The sequence below is a fragment of the Halichondria panicea genome, chromosome 8 (assembly GCF_963675165.1).
Source record: "Halichondria panicea chromosome 8, odHalPani1.1, whole genome shotgun sequence".
Lineage (NCBI taxonomy): Eukaryota > Metazoa > Porifera > Demospongiae > Suberitida > Halichondriidae > Halichondria > Halichondria panicea.
Window position 1 is genome coordinate 1307373 of NC_087384.1, and position 12728 is coordinate 1320100.

At 44.1% G+C, this 12728-nt stretch overlaps 3 protein-coding genes across 3 annotated transcripts in view; 1 reads left to right on the forward strand and 2 right to left on the reverse strand.

Moving 5' to 3' along the window:
* LOC135339652 (serine/threonine-protein phosphatase 6 regulatory ankyrin repeat subunit B-like) overlaps positions 1-12728 on the reverse strand; it is a gene marked incomplete in the record, with an annotated part of 1209744 nt that overhangs the window by 201848 nt on the left and 995168 nt on the right.
* Positions 33-3344, forward strand: LOC135339702 (SEC14-like protein 2). Its single transcript, XM_064535945.1, has 11 exons — positions 33-90; positions 195-378; positions 738-894; positions 1244-1338; positions 1510-1608; positions 1815-1875; positions 1981-2064; positions 2126-2226; positions 2295-2531; positions 2637-2709; positions 3004-3344. The coding sequence occupies exons 2-11, from the start codon at positions 208-210 to the stop codon at positions 3246-3248; spliced, it is 1323 nt and encodes a 440-aa protein (XP_064392015.1). The 5' UTR covers positions 33-90; positions 195-207; the 3' UTR covers positions 3249-3344.
* LOC135339660 (uncharacterized) lies at positions 3767-12685 on the reverse strand. The gene is made up of 23 exons (XM_064535882.1): positions 12400-12685; positions 12078-12224; positions 11792-11906; positions 11500-11600; positions 11223-11318; positions 10638-10676; positions 10443-10523; positions 10055-10182; positions 9636-9812; positions 8863-9104; positions 8664-8710; positions 8134-8324; positions 7685-7772; positions 7403-7540; positions 7043-7270; positions 6725-6964; positions 6485-6600; positions 5818-5901; positions 5327-5562; positions 5031-5119; positions 4764-4882; positions 4393-4447; positions 3767-4143 (listed from the first exon to the last, which is right to left on the reverse strand). Exons 1-23 carry the CDS (start codon positions 12568-12570, stop codon positions 3946-3948), a joined length of 3126 nt encoding a protein of 1041 aa, XP_064391952.1. The 5' UTR covers positions 12571-12685; the 3' UTR covers positions 3767-3945.

Genomic DNA, 12728 nt, shown 5'->3' on the forward strand with positions numbered 1-12728 from the left:
TCCCTGTGGTGTGTTGACACAAGCATAGTAGCTAGTTGTGTTGCCTGACTTGACAGTTTGTTCTATTAAAGACTGTGCTATAAGGTCGAGGTGAGTGATGCAGGCTGTAGCTAGCTAGCTAGATAGTTAACTAATTTAATAGCTAGAGGCAAGTCAACACACACACACACACACACACAAACTATTATACACAGATACAGAGGCAGAATGAGTGGTCATTATGGAGATCTGAGCAAGGCACAAGAAGAAGCACTGGCTGAGTTCAAAGCCAAGGCTGACCCTCTACCAGACAAACCATCCAGTGATGACTATTACTACCTCAGGTTGCTAAGGGCACGGAAGTTCAATGTCAAGAAAGCAATCACCCATTTGCATAAAGTAAGTTGCTTTATCATAGCACAATAGTAACGTAGGTTTCAAATCCCCCCTTCTTGATTTGTTCTGTTGTTCTGTTGTTCTGTTGTTCGTTCACAATTAAGTGTTAATATTGAACTAACGTGTCATTTATAGATACGAGAATTTACTGCTTGAGAAAGTAGGAAATGTTTTAGCACTATTCTTGGTGTTTTGCACACATTTTATATTTTGCTCCTTTCAATTCCTGCATGTCAATTGCTCTAGACAGTATACAACACTCTTCTCACACCCACCACACACCTCCCCTCCTCACACTCACACCCACCACACACCTCTCCCTCCTAACACCCACACCACACCTCCCTTTCATGCACACACAGCATTTGGAGATACGGAGAAAGTATGGAGCTACCACCATTCTGCAAGACTGGACCCCTCCCGAGGTGCTGCAGAAGTGTTTCCCTGGAGGGTTCTTTGGAGAGGACAGAGACGGCCACCCAGTCTGGTATGACAGCATTGGGAGGTTAGACTTCAGAGGTGAGTTAGTGGGGAGGAAGTAACATCATGGCTAGCTGCTTCAATGGTGGAGCTCCTCTTACACATGTAGCCTAATTTAGGCATATGATTTAATTGATTTCCTCCTTTGAGGATGGCCCTAGCTGTATTTACTACCATAAGTTCATTAGGTACTGCCCAGAAATGGAGGGCTTGACTCTATGGCTACTTGCCACATGCCTTCATGCTTCTGTATTTTGAGCCACGGAACATTTATACCACCGTGGTTTTTGCTGATTAAGCATGTACCACCGCAAACATTTATACCCACACATTTAATATCGCATGCATTCATACATACATGCTAGTATATAAGAATACTTCCCCACAGGCCTCCACAGGTCCTGCCAAAAAGATGACGTACTGAAGTTTAAGATCCTTCACCAAGTGCAAGGAGGTCTCAAACTGAAGGAGTTCTCTGAAATGGTACACTAACGTCAATATGTGGTTACATTACGACTTTAATTGGCATTAATGAATCTCTGTAAAGGATACGCTACCAGTTTCACTGTATTAGCCCTTGGCATTGTCCATTGAATTGTGTATTGTGTGGTTTGGCAGGACACACACACACACACACACACACACACACTATAGAAAGGTAAACACATTGAAACATTGACTGTTGTGATGGACTTTGAAGGCCTATCGCTACACAAGCACTACTACTGGCCTGGCATTGAGATGGTTAAGGAGGTGAGCATCTGTCATGTACACTGTTGATCAGTTTAATTAATGTACATTCACAAAGTTTGATTATGTTAGCCAGGCAACCTTGGCTTCATATCAACACTTCCTTATTTGCACCTATTCTGACTGTTGGAACTATGTAGTCAGTCCTAGTGGCCCTTACAACCTCAGATTGGTGTTTCCTAACACATGTTGTGTTTGTGTGTCCACAGGTATTAGCGTTGGGAGAATCATCTGACCCAGAGTGTGTCAAGCAGGTGTTCATTGTCAAAGGTTGGTTAACTTTCCCTGTGTGTGTGATACCTAGTGCTCAAGTTATAGGCAGTCAATGTATTTTTTTGTACAATACTATACGATAATTATACTGTTTGTCTCCAGCCCCACCCTTTTTCCCGATGTGCTACAATGTTGTGAAGCACATATTGGGTGAAAAAACGCGACAGAAAATGCACATTTTAGGAAGTGAGTGTATCCTGTTATTAGGTAGAGTGTGTCTATTATTACACTTGTTCCTTGTGTACAGGTAACTGGGAGGAGGAGCTCCAGAAGTACATCAGTCCTGACCAGCTCCCTCAAGCCTATGGTGGGACCAGATGTGAGCCTGATCCATGGTGCTCTGATCATGTGAGTGTGATTGCCCTATCATGTTTTATAGTCGAGTGTATACGCTCTCTATACCTGTGTGTGTGTAGCTCAACCCTGGCTGTGACGTACCTCCTGAGTATTATCTGACCAATCAGACAGAGACTGAGAGAGAGGAGATGGACAGGGTGGTGGTGGGGAGAGGGGGGTCACACAAAGTCAAGATAGATGTAACAGATGCGGGGAGCACTCTAAAATGGGAAGTGGTCTCGTGCGGTTATGACATCGGCTTTGGAGTATACCTCAAGACTGATCGTGAGAATGGGAAAACTCAGAAACAGGAAATGGTATGTTATTACAATTCTAAATATAGAATATTAAAATGCGTGTTTTGTGTCTATACAGATGTGTTATTGTTATCACTCGACTACCCCCCCCCCACACACACACAGCATCCGTTAACTCGTAAAGACAGTCATATTGTACCAGAAGTTGGGACGTGTGTTTGTGACACAATTGGAGCATGTAAGTGGAGGCCTCAAAACTAATTGATGCATTCAGTAGCTCTCAGGATGATGTCTATTGATGTGTTTATGGTCTATACAAGTTCTGTCGAATATCATAACCGGACGAGACCACCTCCCATTAGTCGAAATCCGAAGAAACAATGCCTGCATGTATTAGCTTAGCCTTGTGTTCTTTCAGCCATTTTGATAGCTACCTTCTGTAATTTGCAGATTTTATAATAATGGGAACTGCTTAATGTACATGAAGCAAATGTCATCTGCTCTTTTGTTGATCGACTAATTGTTTCCATAGATGTGGTAAAGTTTGACAACTCATACAGTTGGACTCGCTCTAAAGAGGTGTACTATTCCATCAAGCTACTCCCTCCCTCTGAAAAGCCACTCCCACCTGCCACTCCCACTCCGACGTTCAATACAACGGAGGAAGATGAGTTCTTTGATTGTGAGGAGACTGAACTGGCAGATCCTGTGGTCCAGATATTGGACACTACGAGCAGAGACACAGTAGCCACTGTCAACAGTACAGAGGAGTTTTGAGTTTAACTTCGTTCAGACAACATTTTTAAAATCTTATTTATTATTTATTTTGTGTGAAAGATTTCATGGATTGTAATTAATGCATAATTATAAGTCTGCATGGCAGTTATGTTCAACTACACCCCCCCCCACCCGGCCCCCCCGGGACTTAATTTCAGCTGCCATTTCTTAAATTCTGTGCATGTATCCAACTAATTTTCTGAAAGCATCATAATTATGTAGATGAAAGAATTTGCCATTGCATGTGGACTGTAGCCCATGCATATGGTTCAATGGTTCAAGACTGAATTATGGCCCCAACGAAATTAAGTTGGGGCCATAATTATAAACACATAATTTGAATAATTTGTAAGCTTTCAGAAAATTCTCCAAAATAATGAGTTACGGCTGTTGAAAGAAGTTCAACTACCCTCAGTTTAATAAATAGAGAAAAAATTAATTTTTTTTACTTATTTAATTGATAAATATCCTTCAATGGCTTCATTGATCCCTTTCTTGCAAGGTCTCTGAGTAACGACTGTAAGTGCACAGCAATAATAATTATAGCATGTTATACAAAAAACAGTTATCAGTCGAAATCGAAGACAAAATAATACTGTAAAATTACTACAAAACAAATCGATTTTGTGCAAACACATTCACAAGCAGTCAGTCAACAACTAGGGCTAGTCAAGTTCCTTTAGTCTGTGACGTGTGTTCAAACAAACTCTTTCTTGCTACTCTTGTTTCTAAGGCCTCCGCCAAACGTGTGCTTCTTCTTATCACTGGGGGAGGGGGGTGGGGGACGTGCGGGGGCGGCATGTGGGGCAGAGAACTTGAGGACGGTAGTCTCGACTTTGACTTTGTAGAAGTCTCCAGACGGACAGCCAAAGTCTTCAGCCAACGCCGGGTGGTCCTGCATGTACATGTACATACATACTCTCACAAACACATAACAATACGTATAACAATTAGGGGTCAGTTCTTGCATGGGCACAAGAGCAATAATAACTATAACAAAATTAATATTGGCAATCAATGGAGTAATGCAATATATACCCTAGAGATGCAATGTTAAAATGAAGCTATACAGTTAGGATTTGTCATTGTGTCATTGGTACACGTTAAGTACATGTAAGTGTTATATACAGTGTATTGTACACACCTCAAACGCCAGACGTCGTGGTTTCTCTGAAAGTTTTCCAAGAATCAGTTCAGGCCTGCATAAAATTATATACACGTATAATTATACACATGTACAGTAGCTAGTGTGCTTAGATCAGTGATTGCTTTTGGGCCCAAATTTTCCGTTTGAAATGGGCCTGTTTTCAGAGCTAACTTTGAGGCCATAACTTAGGTTAGGAATGTAGCTGCATTTAGTAGCTGCTTAAATATCTATGACATACAGTACTACAATTAATTATAATTACATGCAAAACAAGAAACTTTCAATTCACAAAATTTTCAAAATGCAGTCAAGGGATTAAACTTAGCTCTGGGTTTCATGCACTAGAATGTACAGTAGTGATAACTTACAATCGCTTGTCCTTCCCTTTAAAGTTGGCCACACTGGACTCCTCCATGATGATGTATGGGCGTGGCTTCTCCAAGTGGAGCACAACAGGAACGCTGACCTTGCTTTTCATGAGCCTCACCTGACGGGAAGATATCAAGTTAGTACCAGTGGCATCCACAATAATCTGATTGTACGGTCCTCTTAACAAAATAATACTTCTAGACACTATTATTGATTCAAGTACGGTCGTACGTACGTGTATTGTATAGTTAGACAATCGCATGTACCTGATGGAAGATGACAATATCCCCCTCCTCATACTCAGTTGGTCGACCTATCTTCACCAGTCCACAGTTAGCAGACAATGTCATTGTGCCTGTACAGGGAGCAGCACACAAGTAACAACACATTAGTGCCAGCAGGAGTACTCCTGAAAGACTGAAAGGCTATAAGTTATAAGTCTATCAACGATTGAAGTGAATAAGTAAAATGTTTAGAGTATTTACGTTCAATTGAAAACGGTCAATTCAATCCTAAAATGAAATTTGAACTAAGCATGTGGTACAGTATACACATACAGTACCTCTGGCAGATGTCTTGACAATTCCATCCAAGTTGGTTGTGTGTAGCAGCTCGGCCATTTGGAGTGCATGGGGGAGGAGATCGTCCAGGTTGTCAGAGAGATGGGCGGGGGTGGACGGAGAGGGGGCGTCGGCCATTGAGATGACACTGTATCCCTCGAGGAGACTGGGGTAAAGGGTGTTCGGAGGCTTCGAGGGAGAGAGGGGAGAGGTCGCCATGCTCGCAGTAATACCAGGTCTGTAAAGACAGGGGGGGAAGAATCAAGCTATGTAAGTCGGTAGCTAGTGTCACACGCAAACACTTCATTTGGGAAAGAACAGTTAAAAAAAAGTGCCAACTTAATATGTCAACATTGAATTGTAGTACATGTACAGCTACTTATTTCAGTTTCTCTGCATGCTACTGAGAACCAGGCTACATGCACATGAGAAGTTCAATCCATATGTATAGAGATGTACACACATGCACGTGATACTTATGTACAGAACTCACTTGAGCTTCTCAGCAGTGGTACAGAACTTCTTGAGGTGTCCTGTCAAGCTCTCAAAGGCCCTCATACTGTCATCACTCACAGAACTGAGAGAGAGAGGGGGGAGAGAGAGAGAGGGGGGGAGGGAGAGGAGGAGAGAGAGAGAGGAGGGGAGATAGAGGAGGGGAGAGAGAGGAGGGGAGAGAGAGGAGGGGAGATAGAGAAGGAGAGAGGGAGGGGGGAGAGAGGGGGAGGGAGGGAGAGGGGGGGGAGAGAGGAGGGGAGATAGAGAAGGAGAGAGGGAGGGGGGAGAGAGAGGGGGAGAGAGAGAAGGGGAGATAGAGAGGGAGAGAGGGAGGGGGGGAGAGATAGAGAGGGAGAGAGAGAGGGGGGGGGAGAGGGGGGGAGAGAGGGGGGGGAGAGAGAGGGGGGGAGATAGAGAGAGGGGGGGGGGGGAGAGAGGGGGGGAGATAGAGAGAGGGGGGGGGGGGAGATAGAGAGAGAGGGGGGGGGGGGAGAGAGAGGGAGAGGGGGGTTAGCACAGCATATCAGCTCTAAAATAACTACAATGGCTGATTGCAAGCTTGACACAATGCAGAACTGTATACGTACATACGATGTACATAATGTTGAAAGTATTCTTCATAGCTACATGTACAGCCAGTAGGAACACAGAATGCTATTACTCACCGTCCTGGTTTGACAGTGCTCTCTGGGTCACCAGGAGAGCGAGGTCTGAGATGGCCCAACATTCCGGGTTGAATAGTGGCCTCCTCTTCACAAATGCTACTGCCCTGTTGGTCACTCTATAAGCAGTGAGACAAGTGCTCAATGAACACGTACACGTACATCATTACAAGCAAGTAGTAATTTTAAGCACCGATCAACAAACACAAGCCCCTCCCTCCCTCCCGTACACCACATACTTACAGAGGATAATTTCAGAGTAGTTAGTTCCGAGGTGAGCAGCTGCACTTGACTCTGGAGGTTTTCATTTTCTCTCTTTATTGCCTCCATGTTGGGCGGGGTTGGAGAAGCTCCCCAAGTGCTCATATGTGGTGGTGGTCCAGGAAATTGTCCATTATTCCACAAGCTGCTGGGAGGGGTCACGAGTACAGGGGGTGTGGATGCCACGCCCCCCTGAGCCAGTGTAGCCGCTACTGTACCACCCTATGGGGTACAAGAATAATTATGCTGAATCTTGCCAAAAAAATATTGAATCTGCCATATTGTATAAATAAAACTTACGGATATGGACCTGAGCAGCATAGCTCTCTCCATGGAGACCTGCTCCAGCACAGCGTCCAGAGCAGAGCATCCCGTACGCAGGCCATCAGAGGTTTGGTTGAGGGACCACACTTGAGACAACTGGGACCACAGTGGGCGGAGCTGACCTCTGACCTTTTCCGTGACCTCTCTGATGAGCTTCTGACAGTCTTCATTGATGCTCTTACAGTTGTTGTAAATCTGGTCTTTCTGTGGAGACGAAAAACGGTTAGACACTTGAAGCAATAACAAGTTTATAACACTTATAGTGTTAAACAAGCTTAGCCTGCAAAACACAAACATGCATATTTGTACACCTTCACGCCCACTCCACCCACTCACCCTTAGTTTCGGGAGTCTCTTTGTTTCGTCTGAGAGAGTGGCTGCAGCTGTAGTGAGGTCTTCCTCTTTGAGGTCTATGCTCACGGAGGTGTCAGCTCTATTGTTGAATCCACTCAACTCTCGAACCAACTTCTCGATCTGCACAAGGGGGGAGCATAATAAATAAATTATTACCCAAAATTATGATAAAATTCATATTAACAAGTCAACAGCTGCTCTACAACATTGTATGCACTAGCTAATACATGTAATACATGGGGCCTGGTGGTGTTGGTGACTCACTGTTGCTTTGTGCTGCTGCACTATGGCTAGTTGGGCCCTCAACTGTCCCTGGTTCTTGTCCGACAGAGAGGAGAGGTCTTGCATGATCCTGCATTGGGAATAGTACAGGGAGGCAATTATCAATAGGCAGATGCTGTCATAATGGCACATGTACATGTGTGTACAGACACCCTGAACTACACACACTTCCTCCTACACACACACACACACGTGTACATGTACACATACAGTACACATGTCATTGGAAACAGTACAGGGAAGTAATTATCAACATGCTATCATAGTGGTACAGATAACACACTTCCTACACACACACACACGTATACATGTACATGCATACATACACATGTATGTATAGTACACATAATATATACACACAGACCTTTTCCCATCTATAAGAACTACACACATCACTCCTACACACACGCACACGCACACGCAGTCCTTACCACTGAATGGCGAGGGTAGCCTTTGCCAGAGCCTGGTGCCCTATCTCAGTGAGCTCCTTGTAACCACGACTACTAAACAGAGTCACCTCTCTGGACACAAACTTAGAGAGCTCCTCCAGCCCCTCTAGCTGAGACTTCTGCTGAGCACTCATGTGGTGGATCATGTGGACCATCTCATCAGCTAGCTTGTGCTGCATAGGGAGGGGATTGAATATATCATCCAATAGAGGCAGGATTGTGCTGTACAAGTGTTGTATTACTAGGAGAGGCAGAATCATTATAGAATTATCAATAGAAGCAGGATTGTATTGTAACAAAGTACCGTATAGCGGGTAATTTTCGTGGGATAAAAAATTCGTTCAACTCGAGAAACGGGTGGTTTTCGTGAGTGTTTAATCTCGTTGCCTGCCTGCATTTCTACGTTCCGGTAAGCCACGCCTACGTTAAAATTTCGTGAAGGTCAGCTTGCCCACGAAAATAACGAATATTTTACCCCACGAAAAATTACCCGCTATACGGTATGCACTTACATCCACTATCTGAGATACACACAGGTTCACATCGTGGATCACAAATCCTGCAAAGAGAAAAAAATAATTATACAGAGCAATTATAAGCTATGGCTTCCTCGTTACGTATTGAGCACCATCATTACATCATCATATACACTGTATTACTACAATAGCTGAACGCATGCCAAGGAGGGGTTTCCCCCACCCACCCACTCACCCAGTCCGGCAAGGCAGTTGTAGTCTGGATTCAGTGCTTCTGTCTCCATCAGGTTGATGGGCAGGAGGTACAGTTTAGCGTGGCCCCCACTGCCACCAGACTCCTTTAATAGTTGGGCAAAATGTTCTGAGGAGAGAGGGGAGAGGGGAGAGATGAAGTGGTGGGACAGCATGGAGAAGAGGACCTGGGAGCGCATCGGGATGTGGGTGTGGCTAAACACCTCGTTCATCAGACTATCAGCACTGTGTGTGTGTGTGCGTGTGTGTGTGTGTGTGCGTGTGCGTGCGTGTGTGTGTGTGTGTGCGTGTGTGTGCGTGTGTGTGTGTGTGTGTGTGTGTGTGTGTGTGCGTGCGTGCGTGTGTGTGTGTGTGTGTGCGTGTGTGCGTGTGTGTGTGTGTGTGTGTGTGTGTGTGTGTGTGTGTGCGTGTGTGTGTGTGTGTGTGCGTGTGTGTGGGGGGCACAATTAACTAAATAACATCCAGTAAAATATAGAGGTCTCATAGTACCAGTACATGTAGGAAGACACATCCTTTGCTCCTGATATACAATGTACCGTATAGTGGGTAATTTTCGTATGAACTGTCCAATTAAACAATCAACAATTTAACTATGTGGTAGAATAATTTGCATTTAATGCTCCACAATACGAAATATACTAAAATGTCCACCATACGAAAATAACTTGCTATATGGTGTAAAGGCTCTTTTTAGGCTATTCCCTAAGTTACTTTCAACTGAATGAAGATTGTGCTAAAAAGTTTCTGTGTACTCACGTGATTAGTGGATCATTCATGACCTTCATGGAGGTCCCGTGCAGGAGGTTGATGATCTCAATCTTGGACGTGATGATGTCGTCCACGGCTAAGTAGAACTCACTGAATGTCATTCTCTCGGCTGGGTCTAACTTGAGCTCGGCTCTCAACAGCTGGTTCATCTTTTCCCGGAAGGGCCTGTTGATATCACACCACCACATTCAGTGATCAACATCTGGACAATAGTTACTCAACTACCCAAAACCACTCAGTCAAAAAGCCTCAAAAACAGCTAGAGCATTTAGACTGAAAGGAACCCTTGATTTACAGTTTGTAAGCACATCATACTTATGTACATGTAACATAAAGTGTATTTTAATTTTCAAATTGAAGAGTCTTAACTAAAGTTATGGGCCAATCAAATCCCTCCACCCACTCACTCTGAGAGTCTGTCGTTGACGACTGCGGGCAGCTCATTGATGTAGTTGATCTTCCTGGAGTGAGGCACTCTCTCAAAGGCTATGGCATCTCCCTTGTGCTTGAGGATGCGTGGAATGTCTTGCAATTGCTGTAAGAACACAAACATGGACACCTGTCAATCATGGATAACTATTCCACCGTGTACACTCTTGCTATAACTATACCTACACAGGAATTATTTTAGTGCGGGTTACAATTTTCTACCACCCGATTGGAGAAAGTAAATTTCCTACTTGCTTTTCAACCACCCGCTTAATATTTGGAACCAACATTTTCACCCACTTGTGCAAAATTCCCACTAATTGACCTTAAGTATCACATGCAAGGTGTGTAATAATATTAACTTACAGCGTAGAAACCGCACTGCCCCACGATGACCTTGTAGAGGAGTGCTCCAATGGACCAGATGTCCACCTTGTCATCGTAGTGCTGTACAAAAGACAGTAGGTACACGCATGACACTCAACTGTAGCGCTAGATTATTTCCTTAGATGGAATTTGCACTTTTTAATATAATATGGGAAATGAAACTGTTAGAATCACCTCTCCGGGATGGAAGACACATCGCAGAGCTTCTGGGGCCTGTGTGTGTTTGTGTGTGTGTGTGTGTGTGTGTGCACAGCATTAAGTAAAAGAATACACTCGTTTTGTGCAACAACAAACCATTATGTCATCACTAAAAATAGCAAAAGGCCATTAAAATGTCACATGGTTCAGAAAGCAGAACTACCCGAGTGCACAGTATCGGGTTACACTCAGTACAGGTGCTAAACACACAGCGTAGTCTAAATACGGGCATATGACCTAGCTAGCATAAGAAGAATTTGTTACTGGAACTAGGTAAGCGATTCATTCTCAACAACTGCTCAAATGAATACGCTTAGACACAACCCCACCTGACCTATGGTTGATATTTTAGGTGTAATTCCCAAATCCTGTGTTTGTATCATATGTACATGTGTCAAGTCTATTTATGGGCATGCAGTGAAACATTGCTATCATTCTAAGCTGAGTGTTGTGTGATAACAGTAGTGACAAGGGACTCGGTGTTGCAAGCATCGCATGATGTTATGGATCCATTTCATTCCTAGCTAGTTATTGGAATGGGGACTGTGTGTGTGTGCTCACCATGAACACAGGGGTCCCAGCCAGAGAGGTCATATCAATCGGCTTCATACCCTCGTCCTTGAAATGGCGAGCAAACCCAAAGTCAGCCAGCTTGATCTGTAAGGAATAGACACTGTTGACATAGCTGTCCCTTTAGTAACAGTGTGTGTGACTAGGCAGAGGTGAGTGATTCATGGCTGACATTGTTCTCTTTACAATACATAGTTGAGCAGCAGCATTGTTCCTACAGTGTACTATATACGGCTATAAGCTTCCTTGTCGGAGACTGAGTTCTCACCATCATCTTGCCAGTGGTGGGGTGCTTCTTGATGAGGATGTTGCCTGGCTTCAGATCACGATGGACAATGTTCTGCTCTCTCAGTGCCTTCATGCCTTGGGCTGAACGGGCATATAATATCAACTACAATTGAGCATACAGCATAGTTACATTGTGCATACATGTAGAAGTAGCCTATTCAAACTATTTTGTATGCTAACACTACATGCAAAAGAGGATACAATAATGGTCAGGGGGGAAAGAAATCACTAGATCGAAAGGACAACAGTACTAAGCTGTTACATGTACTCACCAAGTTGGTATAGGAAGATAATGATGTCATACTCTTTGAAGGGCTTGATCTTGACAAGATGGTCGAGGTCAAATTCACAGAGCTCCATCACCAGCACAATGTGTTGCTTCAGCTCCTATAATGAAGGAGGGAGGGTACCAATATTATAATGAGGTTTCTGACGTGTTTGCATGAGATAAATAACTACAAGTATAAGTAGACCAGTTAGGGTGTCAAAGTCAGCTTGTGCCAAATGTATCCATATCTATTAACTCTATTATATAGCGAGACTGTTGGCATTACGTACCTGGACATGGAATAGATGGACCACGTACTCACACCCTCGGAGAAGCTTCATAATTCTTATCTCTCTCTCCAAATTCTCTCTGACTTTCGGGTCTTGCTTGAAAAACTCTTTACGAACGACCTTCACGGCGACCTCTGAAGACCCATCCTACAAGACACACAGCTAGAGTCAACGCTATGGCCGGCTATACCCAGTGTGTCAGTGTGTACGTGTGTGCACTCAGACTATTGCACCTTAAGCCTAACCTTATACGTACTTATACAGTGTATGCATGCTTATAGTATAGTCATATAACTCTCGTGCAGTTAGGCTAGTGACTCACTGAGGTCCATCCAAGATAGACCTCTCCAAAGGATCCCTTGCCCACTCTGCTGCCCAAGTGCCAGACGTAGCCTTCACAGTGAGCTAGGTCTTGTGGACACACTCGCTTGAGCGTAGACAGGTTGGGCCGCTGCTTGGGCTGAGCCAGTACTAAGTTAATAGACTCTGACATGCTTTAGTATCTCTGCTAGACTGTACTATACTATACTGTACTAAGAACAAAGCTACCTTTATAACTATTAGTCTGGCCGGCCGGCCATGCAGGTAGTTGTAATAGGTAAGGGTCACCTGATTAGGTAGCCTCGATTCCAGGCCGCTAAGAGAGGCCTT